The sequence below is a fragment of the Piliocolobus tephrosceles genome, chromosome 5 (genome assembly GCF_002776525.5).
Source record: "Piliocolobus tephrosceles isolate RC106 chromosome 5, ASM277652v3, whole genome shotgun sequence".
Classification (NCBI taxonomy): domain Eukaryota; kingdom Metazoa; phylum Chordata; class Mammalia; order Primates; family Cercopithecidae; genus Piliocolobus; species Piliocolobus tephrosceles.
The window spans coordinates 127,705,322-127,726,355 of NC_045438.1; the positions used below are offsets into that span (position 1 = coordinate 127,705,322).

Below are 21,034 nucleotides of genomic sequence, written 5' to 3' on the forward strand. Positions count from 1 at the left end.
ATTGAGCTGTGATTGTGCCACTGCATTCCAGTGTGGGCAACAGAGCAAGACCCTATCTGAAAAAAAAAAAAAAAAAAAAATGTGGTGGAATGGGATGGCCACTTTGGTGTTTTTAACCTCCATAGAGGATTTGAATGTACAGCCAACTGGGGTCTAAATATTAGTCCTCGTTTCTTCCGAAGCTGCAAGGACCAGTCCTCTGTTGTGGTTATGGTAGGAAAATAAAGTTCATGGATTTAGCCAATGGTTCAGTATCAGAGCTATTTGGGAAACTAGACGTTTTCTTTTTTCCCCTTACTGTGGTGTTGAGAGTTAAAACACCAGACTTGCTGTCGATTTTCTCCCTAGAGTGACTTTGAGTCTGTCATAGGACTTGCTGCTTTCCCAAGTATAAAAGAACAACTGTATTTTAGAAGGGGCTGGTTAAAACACCAGGAAAGTACTGATTAAATATGATCTTTGTACCTTAGACTGTGTTCTTATCACAAATCAGCCTGATAAGAGACAACAGTTTCAAAAAAGTATTGCACTTTTGTATTTCTAGGTGGAACAGACAAATTCTTCATGTTGTTGGGGTAGGGGCAGTGGAGGGTCAAGTTCATTATCAAACTTTTAGATTGAGGCTTTTCTTGAAGTACTGCTTTTGTCCACATAAAATTGAAGGGAAAAAGGAAGGAGAGATTGTCTAAATACAAAAATTTGAAAATGAGAGTGGGGGATAAGAACTACAGTATTTTGCTTAACTCTGCAATTACAGATGTTCCTCAACTTATGTTAGGGCTATGTCTGGGTAACCACATCTTAAGTTGAGTTCAGTTGAAGAGTATACTGAATGTGTATGGCTTTTGCACTGTTGTAAAGTCAAAGAATTGCAAGACAAACCATTGTAAATTGAGTACCATCTGTAAACCTTAACACAAGTCAAAACATGGATTTTCTAGGCTTCCTTTACTTTTTTAAAGAGGTTAGGGTTATTATTTTTTTTTTCCGTGGCGTTTGAGCCTTGATTCTTTAAACAGAACCTAGTCTCATCCAGGACTGGCTGTCAGTGGAATTCTGGGACTCAGCAGGAATGTGATAAAGCACTTCGCCATTTACCGATAGTAGTCTTGGGTCAAATTCCGACGACTTATCACACTTGAAGCCTGGGGAAAGGAGGCATGTCCTGGTAATCAGGGTGAACACATTATTCCTGGAAACCTAGTTAGAGTTTGGCAAACACCCAGAAATTCACCTGTGAATTTTTGCTTCCACATAGGACTCAAACAAACCTTTAAAAAAAAGAGAGACTTGACATCATCCTGCCATTACCATCAAACATCATGTATTGAATACTTTTAAATGAGTGTATATCTGAACATTAAATTACTACTTTTCACCCACTCCTCTCTAATAAAGAAGCTAGTTGCTTTTTAACTGGCATTTGGGATGTGGCTACCATAGATTTCTCATGCTTTTTGTTCCACCGTCTGCCAGATTACTTGCCTTCAGAGAAGGGAAAGGCTTTCATTTGATTGTCATAAGAAGTCTGTATGGGAGGGTTATTCTACATTGTCTAGGCAAGTCCTGGTTTAACCACGGCTTGGTTCATAGCCTGGGGTGTCCCCGTGTCTGGGACTGGCTCACTGGTCTGTGGCAACTTCCAAATGTTCGAGTTTCTTAAAAATCTGGCCACGGGAAAAACACACCACTTCTTTTATTAATGTTGCTGTTTTTCTTTTTTTTAAAAATACCCAACTTAACATAAACTGCATATTTCAGAAATCTAAACCTTGGGTCTGAGGCTCTTGGTGTTAAGCAGCCCCCTTGGTTGAGCAATTAGGACCTTCAGTCCCATAGTTGACTGGAACCCATGGATGGTTGCATTTCTCTCCTTGTAGGTCACTTTCGTCCTTCCCAAGAGCAGCATTAGAGAGAGAGGCACAGCCTAAATGAATTACAGCATGAGAAGTATATTTCAAGTCCTCTAAGGGCCTTGTCCAGTATGATTGGTTGGTGTCAAATGTTGTCCAGCTCCAAATGATATTAGGAAGACAGGCATGTCCCAGATGGCTATACATGTCACTGCTGTCTCTTGGTGGCAACAGGAAGACCTTGGTAAAACAAACAAACAAAACGTGTTACTGAGAGCCCTGCTGACCCCCAACAATGACTCGTTTCTTTTTGAACTAAGGCTTCAGTGTGCTCTTCCCAACAAGTCCCTTAATTTCTCCTCCAGAGTTTCCTTTGGTTTCTGATTTACCCAGGATTGACTAAATCAGAAGCCAGTCTTTCATTCATGTTTTAATGTAGTTTACACAGAAAAAGCCCCAGAAGAGATCTGCTTTAACTCTGGTCTTTTGACTAAATGTAGGATTAAATACTATTTTGTCATTTTTTTAAAAAAACAAAAGATGAAATAAGAAATGTGTAAAATAAGACACTTTATTTAACAAATGCTCATTTCTCAAGATTATTTTAAGTAAGCAGGGTTTTGGGGCTTTTAGATTACAACTGTATCTCATGCCAGTTTTTTTTTTTTTTTTTTTTTTAACTTGGTATATCTTAACCTTTCCCTTCAGAAACATGAGCAATTCAAATAGAAGACAGGGAAGCATGTTAATGGGTCCAGATAATATAGTTATATTTGATGAAAGGCGGGTTATAATTGAAGATGTCTAGTAATATTTCATTTAAAACGAATCTGACTTAGATACTTACTTTTTCCTCAGTGATTTATTTCTTTTACTTCTGTTTAGTTTAGTATAAGATACAACCCTCAATCCAAAATGTAAACATATTTTAAATCTTCTTTGAAATGCTTGATTTTAATGAAAAAAAAAAATCACTGAAAAAACATTTTAAAAAGCCCTAAGGACTTGCTAGTTAGGCAGCTGGGTCCTTGACTCTGAAAGATGTTTGAAAGGAAAGTATACTGGGATTACATTTTAAGCTGCCAGTTAAGTCTGTAGAATCTATGTTGGGTTTATAATTACAGTGCTAGTACATACACTAAGAACATCTTCAAGGAATTCTAAAAGTTAAATTTTATATTTTCAGAGGGCACCCTCAGAAATCTGTTTTGACTACTGTTCACCACTACCAAGTGTCTTATTTTATGTGAGCAGAGCACCACACAGTATACCCTACCATAGGCTCACTTGACTTCACTGACTGAGTCCTGCTTTTTTAAAGAAATGGCTGAAAGTTGTATCTTCATGGGTTGGCAAATGCTCAGCTTGAGAATGATCAGGTGCCCATGCGCATGTCTGATAGAAAACACCTGTCAACATCAAGGCCTGGAACACTGATATTTCCTAAACGTGTCTATGAAGTGACATCTTCTCTTAAGGGTGTTAGGAGTGAGAAAGACCAAAAGTAAATTATCTTCATGGAAGCATGTTGTTTTCATGTTTTAGTAATATGTGAGTTGCAGAATTAAAGTTGGGTAAGAGTGTCGTGAGGACCCCTCCTCTATTACTGGAAGATTTGATCAGTAACTGGGACCTTGCAAAGGGGGCTTAGTCATAGCATTTCTGTAGGCACAAACTCCATCAGACTAAATGCAAAAAAGGATAGTAAAGGATCGTTTAGCCCTCTTTCCTGAGGGTAATTGGCTTGTTTCTGTTAGAGTTTAATTTATCCTCAGCAAGGGGCCAAATTGGCCTTAATTGTGTCCTAATTATTTGCTTAAATAGATAATCTTTCTCCTATCACCTCTTGATATCTGTGAGAGGTTACTTCTGAGCGCTGCCTAATTTACAAACATCTTTTTTAACTCTTTAAATATTCCTGCATGGACTAGCTTGTTACTATATTATCCCCATTCCTGCATTCGACATCCTTCATGAATTCTGCTGAGGTCTTCTCAACATAAGGAAAATGTTCTCGTATTATATTTTCACTCAGCAATTATTGGTCTCCTTCAAAGTGTAGCCATTTGTTTGAAATCATGAAAGCAGGTCTGGCTAAAAAAAAAGTTAAATACCAGTCCATTTGGGGAATTTCAAAATTACCATAAGTGAAAAAATTGCCCCTGAAGGACTAAAAAACATTCATTAGAGAAAAATGGACTGGTAAGATTGCCAGTGGATATGGGAGGGGGACATCTAGAAGGTGTCTAGAGTTAGCAATCTCTGACATGTACACGGGGGCATACTCAGAGGATTTCAGTATCTTCTCTGCTGTGGTTCAGTAGCAGGTCCTTGCACCATCTCAGTCTTAACCAAAGAAGGTCATCTTGTCTCATAAAAGTTTTAGGATTCCTGTCAACCTTGAGTATTCTAAGTTAGGGGAAAGTTACTTTGATAGAAAGTGTGGGAGGGAAAAGTTTAGAGAGGGATTCAGAGTAAGGAGACATGATGTTCTAAACTATTTTTACAACCAGTCAAAAGCAGAGAAATGAAACCCTTCCAAAGGAAAATCAGATGTATCACTCATTCTACCTGACCTCACACCTTCTACTGGAGTTAACATTATAAAGTGATGGTGCCATGGCACCAGGAAAACTCACGTGAGGCCGAGCCCAGTTGCCCTACTTCAGGATGTCTGCCAGCTTCTCCTCGTAGTATAGGAAGTTCTCCTGAACGTCCTCCCAGGGCTGAAAGGCCTTGGATTCACCCTCTTCTTGCTCCACAAAATTCTGCCAGACGTATTCGAAGTCCTGGGGCTTCATGATGCGCAGTTTACAGCCAGCCTCCTTCAGCTTCTTCAGAGCAGCCTGGATCTCCGGCTCCTCCCACATGAAGAGTCGCCCCACCAGAATGAGCAGACGCAGGTTCTTGGTCTTGCTAAGGGTTTTGGTAATGCGGTCAGCGCACGCTGCACAGGGGCTGGAGGACACATACCAGGTGACATTGTATCGCACGGCTGGGTCGAAGGCTGGCAGGATGGTGTTGAAGAAAGCTTCCTCTGCATGGGCAGCCGCATGTTCATCCTCTAGGTATCCCCGAGATGCCTGCACTTGGCCCCCCTTGCCCTGTGCTTCAACCACATAGCAGAGGAAGGTCTTGTTCCTCCCGGAACTGTACTCCACATTCCGGAACTGGAATTTAAAGAAGTTGGCAGGCAGCCGTTCTCTGTAGGTCAAGGAGACAAAAGGACAGGAAAGAATGATAAGTTCTTGTTTCTAGAACCAGCCTAGAGTAGGTAGCTCTTCCAGATCAGTATTTCAGATATGCATTCACTCTTACTAGAAATAGGTCTTGCCTGTGGTAACATAAGTGACCAAAAAAAAAAAAAAATTAAAAAATCCAAAAGGGTTTTTCTGAAGGAGAGGAGAATTTGGATTGAGGTGTGCATTCTGGTCATGCTACTAGGAAGGGTCTCCAAACATTGTCTCCACCATCTCTCTTCCAGCACAACACACCCCTACATTTCTAAATCATTGAATCTTTAACCTGCCTATACCTTAGAATCACCTAGAAGACTAAGAATGTTAATGCCTGGGCCTCATGCCAAACCAATTAAACCAGAACATGTAGAGAGTTGGTCTAAGCATCAGTATTTTTAAAAAGCTCTTTGGATGATTTCAATAAGTGGCCAGGTAAGTAGCAAGCATATAAAATTTCTCAAGACAGAACAAGACAAAGATTTTGCAGAACATTTTATGCTTTCTTTTCTCTTCCTTGTAACTCCTGTAAATTGCATCTTGGCGTGAAATGGCCTAAAAGTTGCAATACCATGCTCTCCTAGTGACTACTTCTCAAGTCTGTGTTAACTTTCAGGTAAAGGGATTGTCACATGGTAAGTGTCCAAGAAATTTTGTCTGTGAGGCCAGACTACTCAAGGGTATCTTGGGATAATTAAGCCTGTATTTAGTATTGAGTCACTTCAAAATCTTAAAGGACTTGGTGTCTGCCCTCCAGATGCTTATAATTTAGCAGCTAGATTGCAGCTGGACAGAGAAGATGTGAATGAAACAGCTGAGAACATTACAAGACTGCTAAAATTGAACAGGTACAGTAGGGGAAGTATTATGAAGGTTCTCGAAAGTATGGCCTTGATTCAGGAGGCAGTAGAGAATTGTTACAAGTTCTTGAGAAGAAAAACAATACAAGTGATGTCCATGCAAGATTACTGTGGTGGCAATAGGCATATGGTGTGAAGCTGAGGAAAAGCCTCAAATTGAACAAGTCCAGTAGGTGTCTTAGGACACTAGACTTGGTGATGAATTGTGTGGGTGCCTTTGAGGAGGAGATGGATGGTTAGGAAATGAAAACAGCAGGATTTTTTTTTCCCAGAACATTCTACCATCAGATTTAAGTAGCATGATAGGTCTAAGTATCATATTTAACTATAGCGGGAAAAGGCCAGGAATTTTGAAAATTTTGGTAATAACAAGGAGAAGAAAAAAGTTGAAGATTGTTTTTACTTTTATGTGTATGTGTGTGTTTTTCTAAAATAGGCAAGATTTGTGCAAGTTTGAAGGCCAAAGAAAATGAAGTTTTAATAGGAGAGATGAAAAATGTCAGGAGAGGAGGAGATGAGTACCAGCTAGAAAGACTCAATGTTTTCCTTTTTAAAAATGTAATCTCTCTGGGTACCCCAAGAGATAGCTATGGCACCATTGATTCTACTATTGCCTATCTCCACCTCTTCTCTTTACGCAAAGAATTCACCAGACTCCTTGGGCTGCAGGGGAATCCCTGGTATCCCAGGGCCTTGGCTGCCTAGGGATAAGCAGCAGATGCCAAAGATAAGAGTAAACTTGACTTATTTCCCTGCAGGATTCCCTCACCCCCGCCCATCACCAAAATGTGTCCACCACCCAAGTTTCCATGTCCCTTGCTGTCAGGTTTGTTTTCCACTGTGGAGATGGATGTGTTTGAGGACCCAGCCCCAGGATTCCTTCAGGTACTATACTTAGCTCTCTAAGCCCCTCTGTGCCTAGTTGGAGGTGTTTATTGTTTAGTTAACATTTTAGGAGAATGGATCGCCTGATGTTTCCCTGGTCCTCTTCTCAAACCCTCTTAGGCATTCACTTATAGTGAGTGCTCCCTAAAGGTACTCACCCTACCAGACCACTCCTGAACTTTACCAGTTGCCAAATGGTCCCTTCAGTTCCTGGATTGTCTTTTTGCTTTTGAGAAGCACAGAGCTTACCTTTCCTGCCCAAACTTGCTCTTCAAGCCCTTTTGCCCCCCTCCCCAAGTCTAATCCAGGGCCACCTATATGATGGATTGTCAGGTGGAACCCTTGCAAGTATTCATGGCTACTCAAATAGCTTGGAGGCTTAAACAGTAGTTGCCGTGTGGTCCCTCTTTTCCTTCTGGAGCTCCCAAAAGCACAGCTCCAACTTTGCTCAGTATAGTTCAGCTGAAAGTATGAATTTAGGCCAGTGTGAATTTGGCCCAGCATGCAATTGCAAATTGGCTTGGATGGTTGTGAGGTGACTGTTTCTTTCTGCCCTTCTTAAGCTCTGACATTTTCCCTTTCTCCTCTTCCCTAGGCGAGAGAAGAAGACCCAGAGAAACTTGAAACCTCAGGGAGAGGAAGAAAGGTCATCTCTATAAATACCTGTTTCCGACCCCTCTGGTGAGCAGCCCTAGAATCTACTCTGTCCCTCAGCAGAGCCTTCTGGACTAGATGCCTCAGGAAAAGAAGTGCTTTCAAGGAGCAAAGGAAAGGCAGGGAAGGTTTGGTTCCTAGTCATTCCCTTGGGCTTGCTCAGAGACTAAACTTGCTTGATTTCTGAATGGGTTTCTTGGTCTTCTAGAAGGAGCAAAAAAGTCAGATGAGATTCTTTAGGCCTCTCACATACTGAAATAGCTAGGTCCTGGGGGAAAACCAGGAGAACAGAGGTAGTAGAGGTCTGGAATTTCTCCAGGGAGCTAGACAACATGGCCATCTCGGGCAATTTTGTAGACTCACAGAATAAATTAACATTATGCTCACTAGTGGAAGGAAGTAAATAATGACACCTGACTCGTTAAATAATCACCAGCAGGTTTTTTAAAGTAGCATGATAGGTCTAAGTATCATACTTAACTATAGTCGTTTACATTTAACCCAGAAAATATTTTACCTGTAAAGGTGTGTGTGTGTGTGCGCGCATGTGTGTGTGTATGGTGGTGGTGGTGGTGGTGGTGGTCAGGAGAGAGATGCTGGTAGTAGATTTCTTTCCCTGATCCAGTCACTTCCTCATGCATAGAAATCTACAGCCTGATTTCTATTCCCTCTCCCCAGCCTCTAATAGCACCTTGTTAAGCACCATTTCCTCATACTTTCTGCAAACAAGGCCAGTCACACTTCATCTACTTAGAGCCAGGCTACTGGGCATTTCAATTCACTTGGGAGGAAACAGAGTCCAAATATCTAGAAAAAAAAAAATGGGAAGATAATCTGCTTGATGGAGGGAGAAGGAATGTGAGTAAATGTAATACATTTTTCTCAGGTTCACGTTCAAAACATTTGAATTTTCTAAGCATGAATCTATACTGTGAAAAGAAGCAACCCAGAGGGCAGTTGAAGCTGGGCTGAGATTAAACATTTGCTCCAGAATAATCCATGAGTGGAAAAATCTACTCACAGGTTATTATGTGTTGACTTGTTTCAGCTTTCCCTCACTAGACCTACTGGTGACTGGCGTGAAAGAGGGAGGATTGCTGGTTTCACTGGCCTTCTGCTTTCTCAGAGCACTTTTCCTAGCAGATACCAAGGAGTAGGCATAATCAGAAAGAGTAGTAAGAGCAGGAGCAGAGCGTTCTAGCAGCCTGACTCCCTAGAACTGAGAAGGGAACTCCGGATTGTGGGACTGGATGGGATTTTGCCCAAGGGAAGCCCTGGACTTGTCTGTTTTCCCCGGGAGGCATGGTCTTTACACCTGAGCTTTGACCTGCCCCCAACCCACTGTGGAAGGCAGGTTGGCCAGGGTCAGTGGGTTGCCTTCTCTTCTTGATGACACACCACCCAGCGTGCTCCAGAGGCCAGGGTGAGGGTAAAGGGCTGTGTCTGGTGTTAACTGATGTCGAAGTCCCCTCACTCCTTATCTCGCCCTTCTCCTCTGGACACTGCCTCTCTGTGTTCCTTACATGGCCAGAGTAAACTACTGGTAGCTAAAGAAGTGGTTGGAAGAAGAATCACTCTGTGTGCCATTTATCTTTGTTCCATAATAATCCCTTGGATAGGAGGTTCTGCTTTCTGTAGAAACATACACAACATAACTAGAGACAAAGCCAAGCTCACATCAAGGGTGTTGCCAGGCAGAGTCACAGTCTCTTCTCACTGGGTTGGAAAGCTGGGGAGCAACCAGCTCTGGTGCCCCAGAGCTCCACTAAAACGTGCTGTGTCCAAAAGCAGGCATGAGCCAGGGGAATTCTTACCTAAGCCTCGTGCTGCTGGATCTTCATACACCCTGAGCTGCTGTCCTCAAGAAACCCTCCCCCAGTTCACTCCCTATCTTGTCTGACAGCCTAAAAACCGCACAAGAGGTTCTTATTCATTAGGTCATTCATTTATTCAACAAATACGTATTGAGTACCTATCAGGAGCTTGGTGCTAAGGATAAAGCAGTGAAAAAGACAAAGTGCCATCCTCATAGAGGTTGAATACTAACGGGGGAAACAGGCAGTAAATGATCAACTCCTATTCAGTAAATATAAAAAGAATCCTCTCTGGTTTTTTGGATGCAGTGTGATGATTTGGAGTCAGACAGTCCTGGGGTTCACATCCTACTCCATCTACAAGCTTTGGCCATATGACTTAATCCCTCTGAGGTTTAGTTTCCTCACCTGAAAGAGTGAATAATCCAACTTCTAAGGTTTTGGACAACAGTAGACACTCAAAGCTAGTCTGGGCACAGTGGCTCATGCCTGTAGTCCTAGCACTTTGGGAGGCTGAGGCATGAGGATTGCTTGAAGCCAGGAGTTTGAGACCAGCCTGGGCAACACAGTGAGAACCCATCTCTATAAAAAAATACAAAAGTTAGCTGGATGTGGTAGCATTCACCTGTAGTCTTAGCTACTCAGGAGGCTGAGGCAGGAGGATCACCTGAGCCCGGGAGGTTGAAACGACAGTGAGCTGTGATTGCACCACTGCACTCCATCCTGGCCAACAGAGCAAGAAGCAATACCCCATCTCCAGAAAACAAAAAGGAAATTGATGTATGATACATATGATGCCTTCTCCAGGCCTCAAATTGTATCCTTTGGAGCTCCATCTTAAGCATTACCAAACTTGATCTATTTTCCACTGCTCTTCTCACTTTCAGAGGTTTCTGGTTTTCAGTGGTGTGCTGGTAAGTGTAACGCTCAGCTCTCTGATAGGAGGAAGAATCCCTGATTTCTAAAGTTTGCTGATTTCCATAAGGTAAGTACTCCCATTATGGAGATTTCAAGCTCCCGAGGTGATATCACTGGATGCAGAGTTGGGAAGAGACTTGTGAACCAACAGGAGCTGGCTTCAGCACGCTATGGCAGTCTTAGGCCCTTTTCCAGAACATTCTACCATGTTATTTTGTTAATGTGCTCAGTTCCACTTTCTATCCTGAATGCCCTATTCAACCATGAACTGGACATCTCTCCTTCCTGCCAGCTACCCCCTCCTCATGTCGGACTGTTTCCTGAAAAGCCACCTGCTCTTCTGCTAGTTTGTGGCCCAAATAAATATAAGGAGCACTCAAGATCTTCCCTATTGGAGACCAGGCTAGAAAAGGAGCTGCTTTGGTGACCCCCTTGACTCCAAGAGGGAGTCCTGGAGTGAATGCATCTCAAGAGGGAAGGAGAGGAAAACTGTTCCCTCACCCTGTCCCTGTACAGACCCAGCTGCACCTCTGGGCTATTTTAAGCCATCTGTTTACCCAGAGGAGCCCAGGAGACAGCTCTCCACAGCTGTTACTTGTGGCCAGGAAACACTCAGGGCTCTACCTCCCACCTGAACTGCTCACAGAATGCTCAGAACGCTGCCCCTTCTGTGCCTCTTTTTCTGAGCCTTGGGTCCTAAGAAGCCTCTGATCCTCTCTACTTCCCAGATGGAGATAATGTGGAGCTCTGGGAAACCTGGAACCCAGAATGAATAAGAGACCAGTAGAAAGGATACTTTGCTGGGAGTCAGAAGATGTGCCCAGTTCTGTGGTTTCGGACATATCATTCAGTCTCCCTGAGTGTCAGTTTCCCCCTCTGTAAAGTGACAATAATACATCTCCTTCTCCTACCTTGTGCTGAGTGTTGAATGGTCTCATGTTCATGAAACTATGTTGTGATTATAAAGCCCTGGACAAATAGAAGTTATATCAGTGGACTTAACCCTTCAGGATCCATTGCTCTGGGACCCCCAAAGCATGTTTAGCTCAACAAACAGTCTAATTCTGTTCTTGACCCACCTTGCCTCTGTGTTGGAATGTCACACAGAGTGTAGTGTGCACACGCGTGTGTGTATGACTAAGGATAGTGTGTACCAGCATGCTTGAGTGTTAGAAAAAGGCTCTCCTTCCATAAGAAAGCCACTGGAATTGAGGACTGTCCTGGCCAGGCTGCCCTAGGCTTTCCCTGTGTCTATATTAATCTGTGCCCAGCTGCTCCCTTAATCCTAGGATGAGGGTGAGATTAGTTGGGTGGGCATGGGCAAATGGAAGTTCAGGGGCTACTCTTGCCTCAGGAAATAGGATGCATTTTCCCTTAGGTTCTCTTGGAAATCAGAAAACATCTGAGCTGGAAGGGACCTTACTAGTATAGGTTCTTCATGTTATAAGTGCTAAAACTGTGGCTGACTGGAAAATCACTTGCCAAGCTTGAAATATCAAGTCCAAATTGCCATTCAGGGCCTCCTTTCCCCCTTGAAAGCATCATGCCTCCTTTCTTCCTGAAACTTCTCTTAGTCTCGCACCCACTCTGCCTGTGGGCATTCCTGGAGACCCCATGAAGGAAACGTTTGGTTCAGGGAGGAAATGTGGCCTCACAGATTCCCTTTATTCTTTGCTCAGGATTTAGCAGGGTCTTCCACTGCAGGAATAGAAAGGGAAAAGGAAGAAGCCTACTTAGTTTTCTTCCTGGAGATGGCATAATCTGGATAAGACAGAGGTACCCTGCACACAGCCCCCTCCTCGCAGCCTGTAGAACCTTTTCTTTGGGTCCCAGTTCCTCTAGGCAATGCCTGAGCATGTTGGAACAGCTCCTGTGTCCATAAGCTCCTGGGCTGCGTTATCTGCATGTAATTTCCCTGTTTCTCTATGGGATAGCCCCTGAGGAGACTCAGAATAGATTTAATAAGAAAAAAGCTGCTTCTGAGTCTTGGGAAAGGATGGATATCTTTCCTGTCTTGGGAGCTTCTACTCCAGGAAGAAGCTCTAAAGAAAGGGCTAGAGGCCTATGGCTAGAGGAGAGACCCACTCAGGAACAGAGAAGTTGAGGGGAAGGGGTGCTTTGACCGGAGCCACATATAGATGTGCCAGTCTCATCTTCTGTCCTCACCAAACTCCCTGGGACTAAGCCTCTACCCAGAGAGGCAGGTGGCTGTCCCAATACCAGGAGGCCTGAGGGGTGGTTTTATTCTCTGGACTCTTGCCTCCGAGGAGCTCCTCCTACCTCTCCCTGATTAGAGAGCCCAAGGTGTCACCCTAAGAAGCCATGAGAATTTGCTGCTGGGTCCCCTACCACCCCTGCCGTGCCCACTGGTGCACTCTCACTGCTACAGGATTGTAGCTGGCCCTGACGCCTAATAAAATACCATCCTGAATTTCCACAGCCTACCCCAAGCCTGTACTCTTCTAGGGAGCAGAACCCGGGCCCACATCTGAGGCTTACCCTGTGACAATCTCAAAGGGCGGCAGCTCAATCAGCTCTTTCAGCTTCTCAGGGTCGTCCAGGTTCTCCAGATCCTCCCCATTCTGGGAGGCAGCCTCAGCGGCTGCAGCAGCCTCTTCCTTCTGGGCCATGGAGGGTCTGTGGCTCAGGAATCACTGAGAGAAAGGAGAGGCAGGCAGATCTGGGCCAGGCTCTGGCGGCAGAGTCCCAAGCAGCTGTCAGCAGCTAAATCTGGCTGGGGATGACGGGAAAAGGACCCAGCAGGCCCAACTTCGTGCTCTTCCCACTTAGCCACAGGCTTTATAGCCAAGGCCTCCTGCCCCTCCCCCAGGCTCTCTCCCTCTATCTTTTTTTAATTGAGTGACGGCGGGTGCTGGGGTGGGGGAATGGAAAATCTGGCCATTAGTATCCCCTATTTATCAGTAGGCAAAGACAGGAACCTGGCAGGTGGGTATGGCTTGGCCTGCTCTCCTCTCCCTCTCCCTTTCAGCTCACCTCATATTCTCCCCTTTGTTTCCCACCCAACTTCCCTGGCTCCACTGGGGGAGAGTTTGGAAGGGGCCCCAGGGCAGGCATCTTGAGATTTAGGAGGGTGGCCTTCTGAAATATAAGCAGGAGGAGATGTGTGTTGAAAGGGGATGACTGCAAAAAGACCCAGGCCATTTCCTCTGGGGGAACATGGGTTTAGGAAAGGAGGGGCCTGGGAAGAGGTGGGATCAAAACTGACAATTTGGGGAGAAAGTGTGTGAGTTGTGACTCAAAAGCGGCGGGTGCTGATTTGCCTATTACGAAGCCATAATGTAATGTCAAATCGATCAGGAGCCTCCCTGAGTAACAACAGCTGCCATTTACTTAGCTCAGAGATTTTGAAATAGGCCAGGCAGTGGGTTTAGGGGTTTAAATGAAATCAGATGTATGCTTGCCACAGCCGTGGGAGGCGATGTGTATTATGCCACGTTACAGGTAAACTGAGACTCACAGAAGTGTGCAGAGCCAGGATTAAAACGCAGGCCTTTGTACTTCAGGCCAAATATTCAACCTCCATGCTATGTGGCCTCACAGTCAGTCTTTTATTCATCTTAACAAATATTTATTGAGCATTTACTCTATGCCAGGTGCTGTTTCAGGTACTGGGAATATGGCAAAAGAACAAAGCAAATGAAAATCCCTGCTGTGAGGATTTGTGGAGCTTGAGGGACTGGACAACAAATAAGTAAAATACATCATCTATTTGGTGCTGATAAGTGCCAAGGAGAAAAGACAGGAAATGGAAACAGGAAGTGCTAAGAGGTGGGGTTACATCCTTATAGGATGGCCAGGGTGAAGGACTTTGAAAAGGAGACAATTGAAGAAGGTGTGAAGGAGGCAAGGGAACTAATCATTTGGATATATAAGAGGAAAGCGTTCCAAGGAGGGAACAACGTGAGCAAAGGCTCTGAGAAGGGAGCCTTCCTGAGGTGTTTGAGGAACTAGTGAGGACATCTGGATGACTGGAGAGTTCTAAGAGATCAAACCAAAGAGATAACAAGGGTAAAAGGGACTGGGGCCTTATGGGCTGTCATAAGTACCTTGCTTTTTCTCTGAGTGAGGTGGGAAGCCTTTGTCTCTGAACAGATGAAACAGATGGTCTGAGCACTTGGGAAGAGCAGAGGCAGGGGCCCAATGAGAAACCTACTGAGGCCAGAGAGAGATGATGGGGTCTCCTAGAAAAGACCCTGAGCTGGAACAGCAGCAGAGGATGGCTAGATGATTTTTGCAGCTCTCATGATGGCTACTTAGCAGGGGCAAAAGTCTTTGTGTTTAGAGCAGTGCAAACCCTCTAGGCCATTCTCAGGGAAGCAGAAGGAAGGGGTCGGGGTCACTTGTAGGTTGAAAATGAGGAACCTAAGAACACTGGGGAATGGATCTGAAAACAGCTCCAAATGGGTTTGGCTGGTGGAGATGAGAGGATAGGGCACCCTTTAGAGGGTCTGACTAGAGAAGAGGAGTCAAGATGGCTTGGAAGATTTGGGCTCCCTCCTCCAGAGAGTGAGCAGCAGAGTGCTCTGTTAGTGTGATGCCCAGCATTTTGTTTGCCAGGGATGCTCATGGTTTCTTCCTGTTGTCCAGACATAATTACTAATAGCACCCCTTTACTCCCAAAGGTGTCCCGCTGTGAACAATAAATTATATGGTCCCCTACCTTTTGGATTTACTACTAAAAGCATTTTTTTTTTTTTTTTTTTTTTGAGATGGAGTCTCACTTTGTTGCCAGACTGGAGTGCAGTGGCACGATCTTGGCTCACTGCAACCTCCGCCTCCTGGGTTCAAGCAATTCTCCTGCCTCAGCCTCCCAAGTAGCTGGGACTACTGGTGCGTGCCACCACGCCCGGCTAATTTTTGTGATTTTAGTAGAAACAGGGTTTCACCTGTGTTTCACCGTGTTGGCCGGGATGGTCTCCATCTCCTGACCTCGTGATCTGCCTGACTCGGCTTCCCAAAGTGCTGGGCGGCATGAGCCACCGTGCCTGGCCACTGAAAGCATTTTTATCCACATCTTATTTTTTCAAACATTTTTCCAGGGGAATAAAGCACAGAGTAGAGGTAATGGTTCCTGTGTCCACAATAAAAAGACAGTGGCAGCTGATAAACTGCAAAGAATGTTGTTATGACACAAACATACCACGTTTAAATGCGAAGAGTTTACTTCATTTTCTTGTTCAGTCAACATTTATCAGACGTTCCTATGTTCCAGGTGCTCTGGTAAATACCAAGAGTACAGAGATGAATAAGGTGCTGCCTCACCAGGGGCTCCCAGCTTTTATCATATTTGGGGCATTAATCAAGCACTCAAGCATGCATTATCTCATTTAGTCCTTACACATGGGTGTGAATTATGGACCTCATTTTGCAAGTTAGGGACTTGTGGCTGAGAAAGGTGAAGTGATTTGTATAAGATCACACGGGCTTTGAATTCAGGTCTTTGGAGCCCAAGTTCAGCCTATTCCCAGGGCTGCGCACAGCTACCTTTGATAAAACATCTCTGAAGCATTATAAATGTGCATCTGTCGACCACTTCCCAGGCCCAGCTTCGGTGATATGCCTGGATCAACGGAAGAAAAGTAAAATGTCTTGGGGAGGAAAGCAAGGAGGATGGATCCTTTCAGTTCACTGTTCTCCTGCTAGAAAGACTTCCTCCCTGAGGACAGGGCCTTCTATTTTGGCTGTCATGTATAACCCTGGATTAGGAGGCAAAAAATATTCTATGTTCATATCCCCATCTTAGCCCCTGATTCACTGTGTGATCTTGGACAAATCACTTGACATCTCTGAGCCTCTGTTTTCCCATCTGTGACACAGGCTGTGCTATTGATTTCTATTTCCAAATGGTCAAAAAGCAGAAAATAGGGCGCAGAGTGGGCTTGTGAAGACCACGGGTGAATGGTGTGGCGAGAATGTCCTGCCTCTCCCAACAGCTCAGAGTGAATGGTGCACAGGTGGTCTCAGCCTGGTCCTTTCTTAAGAGTTGACCCCTTTCTTCTATCTTACTTATAGACAATTTTCCCTTTGACCTTTGGGAGAGGGCCCTGGGTCTGCCCCCAGACTGATGACTGACAGCTTCCTTTTTCACTGCTGCTTTGAGCCTTCCTCGTCTCCCAACCTGCCATCCCTGGAGGCCCTCTGATCTGCTCTGGCTATTTATGGCACCTCCTGGGGGCCTGAATTCCTGGCTGGTCTCTGGCTCTCCTTTCCAAGTCATACCAGTTTACCTTGCTCACCCCAGAGTGCAACAACTAATCTGGGGGATCAGATGCCAGGAGCTTGACTCCTCTCCCTACAGCTGCCTCTATACTCTTTAGGACTGGCACACCCCATCCCCAGTGTTAACCCTTTTGGGTAAGGTTCTATCGATAGTCCCCCTCCTGCACAGGAGGATACTGGGCAGTAAGGTATTTCATTCAAGGTCACACGTGGAGTCAGTGGGGTGCTGGGATTTGAACCCAAATCTGTCAGCTCCCAAGTTCCATGCTTCTCCTACTGTGTCATATTCCCTGGAATTTAGTAACAAGGAGAGCTGACATCCTGAGATTGCCCTAAAATATTATGTAGGTTAACTCATTTATTCCTCACAAGGATGTTTGGGGTAGGTACTATTATTATCCTAATTTTTCTGGTGAGGAAATTGAGACCAGAGAGGTTAAGTGACTTGCCCAAGGTGATGCAGCTAGAGAGGGCAGAGCCATGTGCTTCCAGAGTCATGTTTTACCTCCTTCACCATTCAGTCTCAACTGCTGCCAGCACCCCTGAGGCCCAGCTCTGGGAGAAGGGAAGGACAGAGACCAGTGGGAGTTGAAGAGGCTGAGAAGGAGTTCTTGCAGGAAGAACAGACTCTAGGAAGTAACTGGTACATGAAGGTGTGTGTGTGTGTGTGTGTATATATATCTGTCTTTTGGGGGTGCAGGTTAAGAGACACCAGACAGCTAGTATCTGGGGATGGAAACCAAAATTGGAATCCTCCCATCCTGTCTCTGCCGGTCCTTGCCCCCTTCTTGTTGGGATGGCAGTGGCTGGAAGGAGCTGGGTTAGGCCTGGCATACACTGTAACATGCCTCTCCCTGTCCCATTTCCCACGGTCATTTCAGAAAACACTCAGAGATTCTAGGAGGTGGTTGAGAAGGAGAGGACAGGGTCAGGCACGGTTGTTCCTTGGATCTTGGCCGGACGTGGAGCTGCCCTCATTGGGAAGGGAGCAGAGAGGCCAGGAGGGGGGCTGGTGGAAAATAGAAGCCTCACCAGAGGAAGGTTTAAATTCTCACTCCCTGAAAGAGGATACCTCAGGGGTGCATTGATGGAGTTGGTGCTTTATGTGCAGGGACAGCTGGGACCCTAACAGTGCGTTGCCCCAGAGACCCAGCCCAGGCGTGCCTGCCCCTCCGGTCACTACTGAGACAAGGTACACAAACAACAGACCTTGGGCACCAGACATTCCTCTGGAGGGCAGGAGGCTGCTTCCTCTAGCAACTGCTCTATTGATGTAAACACGAAGTGTCCAGGGCTTTGAGCAGTCTTGGCCAGTGAAGAGGGGAGGGGGCCAAGGGTCTTCCAGAGTCTGAGGCTGGGATTGGAGAAGGCGCCAGAATCACAGGGCAGGGCAGAGTTTGCAGTCTTCTGTACAGGACACAATCCTTGCCTTGCCATGTGGGACATGCCACCCTGGGTAAAATGGTAACTCCCGGGACTTTAGTCCTGGTCACCATGGTTTCCATTCCAGTAACTACTCCTGGCACCGCCCGGCTACTACGGCTGGCACTTTCAGTCTTTGAAGAAAGTGATCTGATAAGGATCATGTACATTAAGGTGACTAATAGTATTCCTCTTTGAAGGGGTGTTTGCAAGGCCAAAGAACCTACTGGGAGGAGGTGACAAACTACAGTCAACTTTTGAGAGGAGAATTTCAGCCCTTAAGATGAGAAATGTGTTGGAGTAGGTGCAAGTGGAAGAGCTAGGGGGGTTTTTTGGTGCTTCTCTTAGCGGATAATCCCTATGTGGGCCGTGGGACCTTGGAAAGGGACAAATGAGGCCCTGATGAATATGACCGAGGCCCTGGTATGACCAGGGATGGCTTCCCCTGGCTTCCATATCAGAAGAAGAGCCTAAATGTATGGAGTGTCCTCGACTTTGTAGGGGTGGGGGGAGAAGGAGTCTGGGAGGTGGGTAAATGTTTTGGTGGGCTCTACCTGAGGATAGAAGAGGAAGGTCGATATCTGAGGAAGTTCTTAGCAAAGTTGGGCTTTGGACTGAGTACCTTGTGAGCTGCTGATGAGAATCAGTGGTAAAATCCTTAAAAGGATTGTGTGCTTGTTTTCTGGAACTACAAGAAAGGGAACCTCTGGGAAGACTCTGAAACTGGGCTTGGGGTGCAGGGGAACCCCAAGAGATAGAGCAGATGGTGGCCATTCACAAAAGAAAAGAGACTTTGGAGCCCTGGCCCAGGACTGACAACATTCAGGGGCCTCCAGGCTTCTCCTACGCAGCAGCTCTACCTGCCTGTAGGTAGGAGGGGCCAGAGATGTGCAGAATAAATACATCCTGCCCTCTGCCCCGTTCCTAGCCCAGCTGACCAACCTTTGTCCACTGGGCATACATCTACCAATCTGCCATCCTCACCTAGCCCCTCTATGTCTCCATTCTGCAGAAATTGGCAAAGTGAGGAAGAGTGAAGGAAGAGTGAAGGTTTAGAGGAGGAAAGGATGGACTAGGATACAGTAGAATGAGATATGACACCTCCTGGATCTGCTGTTTTACCTAGTGCCTCTGCAGCCACTGGACGGGAGATCTGCAGAGCCTAATGATCTTGTCTCTCTCCGACTCACCAAATCAGAGGCAAATGGAAAAATACTGCCTCAGAACAAAAATGTGCACACAATCTGAATGGTGGAATCCTGGGATACACTTGCAAAGAGAAGAGGCAGCTCCAAGTCTATTTAGGCACAGCTCTTAAGTAACAAGAGAGGAGGGCCAAAGGCAGGTGTCCGCTAGGCTGGGCTCTGAACTGGGAAGTGGGTAAGGGGAAAGACAAGAGTCCCAGGAAGGTTGGGAGACTGTGGGATTAGAGGCTCCCTTCACCCAGGAACCAAGGAACTGGGGCAGAGGGGGATTTTAAGGACAACTTTGAAGTCAGAGGATAGGAGTTTGGAGTTGGGATTCTGCCCTTTCATGCTGAGTTTCTGCACATGGCCAAAAATCTCTTTAGCTTGGCTCATGGTGTATCAGGCAGTCATGCCAGCCCAGGGCTGGGGACACTGCCCAAATTAAGCTTTCTTCTAGGGCTAAGTCCAAAGCTAGAGGCATGGGTTAGTGGCTCCAGCTTGCCTTGGGGAGGTCAAAGTAATACCATAGGCATCGTACATCTTCATGGAGGTTCTGCCTAACTTCTAGAATTAGCTGGTAATGAATAAAATTGGTAGCAAATATTACAATGCATATATTATTATGAGATGATAATAATGGTAATGGAAGATAAAGTCTGGAGTACCCACTTGCCAAGATCACACAATGGTAGTAGAGCTGGGGTAAGAACCCATGTATTGTGGGTTCCTAGCCTATCCTCTGTCAATCAGTATTTATAGCTAAAAGTTGCACCAGGTTACCAGTTAATAGATAACAGAGTCAGTATCCAACCCCAGGTTGTTCTGACTTCATGGCCAGAACTGTAAATCACCATACCCTATTGCTCTCACTCCCCAAGATGATCTGATTTCATGGGTCTGGAGTCCCAACAAGTGTCTCAAGGAGGTCTCTCTGGGGCACATTTTGAGAAGCAGTGCCCTGCAGCAACGGGTCTCAGTTTGGTTGCACATTAGAACCAGGAGTTTCCAAAATGATTAAAGCCTTTCCATTCTTTTTTCAGTTGTGCCAGAGTAGGGGTGGGGGTAGGGGTGGCGGCAGGGTGCTGGTCAGCATTTGTTTTTGAAGTATGACAATGTGTTCATCTGTTCATTAAATTAATCAACAAATAAAAACATACAAGCACCTACTCTGTGCTCTGCCCTGCCCTGGGGCTGGAGATACAAAGGTGGGTGGGACACTGTGTCCTCCTGGGGTGCCCGTAACCTGACCCACTGGGCTGAGCATGTCCTTGGTGGAGGAGGGGAGGCTGCAGACACCCTCTCTTGGGTGAGCTCTGGAAAGAGCCACTCCCCTTCTCAAATTATGCTGCCCTGCTGGCTTCTCACCTGAGAGCACACAGTTTGTTTCAGCTCTAAAACTCAGCTCACGAAACCTCAGATTGTCAAGGCTAAACGGGCCCTGATAAATGATCTGTGCCCAAAGCACTCAAACTAGCTAGCAGCTGACAGAAGTGCTCAGGAGGTTTTAAATCTAAAGATGCCAAGAGCCCACCCACAACGTTCTCATTTATGGGTCTTGGGTGGGGTCTGAGGAATATGCATTTTTTAAAAAGCTCCATACAGCTGTGGTTCTCAGCCTTGGCTGCACCTGAGGAGGTCTCGGGAAGTTTTAAAAATGTTGATGCTCAGGCCTCCTCCCTGGAGAGGCTGATGAGGATTTTTAAACACTGCTGGTGATCCCATCATGCAGCAGGTGGAGACCCCCTACTGCAAGGTGTCTGGGTCTTCCAGCTGACTTTGTTAAAGATTTGAGGAGGCATACTCAGGGGCAGTCACTCCTTGCCATCATCAGGGCTTTGAAACAAGGACAGAAGAAAATCAGAGAAGGGAGGAGACAAAAATTAAAAAGCCACTAAGAAGGTTTAGAAAAGGCCGGGCGCGGTGGCTCAAGCCTGTAATCCCAGCACTTTGGGAGGCCGAGAAGGG

At 45.7% G+C, this 21,034-nt stretch overlaps 2 protein-coding genes across 3 annotated transcripts in view; one reads left to right on the plus strand and one right to left on the minus strand.

Moving 5' to 3' along the window:
* The window catches only part of APOBEC2 (apolipoprotein B mRNA editing enzyme catalytic subunit 2), a 27,733-nt gene continuing 6,699 nt past the window's right edge, over nt 1–21,034 (minus strand). Inside the window, exons 2-5 of one of the 2 annotated variants that reach the window (XM_031935639.1) lie at nt 15,382–15,458; nt 12,720–12,874; nt 4,493–5,057; nt 1–2,093 (exon numbers count right to left, since the gene is read on the minus strand). In XM_031935639.1, coding sequence (XP_031791499.1) covers nt 4,514–5,057; nt 12,720–12,850 — 675 coding nt within the window. In that variant the 5' untranslated portion in view covers nt 12,851–12,874; nt 15,382–15,458 and the 3' untranslated portion in view covers nt 1–2,093; nt 4,493–4,513. Of the gene's footprint in view, nt 2,094–4,492; nt 5,058–12,719; nt 14,914–15,381; nt 15,459–21,034 lie in introns of those variants that run through there. The other variant, XM_023212731.3, reaches the window with a different exon arrangement.
* The window catches only part of UNC5CL (unc-5 family C-terminal like), a 39,224-nt gene continuing 23,236 nt past the window's right edge, over nt 5,047–21,034 (plus strand). Inside the window, exons 1-3 of the mRNA XM_023212729.2 lie at nt 5,047–6,834; nt 7,430–7,515; nt 10,190–10,287. The gene's annotated coding sequence lies outside the window, so the exon portion shown is untranslated. The remainder of the gene's footprint in view (nt 6,835–7,429; nt 7,516–10,189; nt 10,288–21,034) is intronic.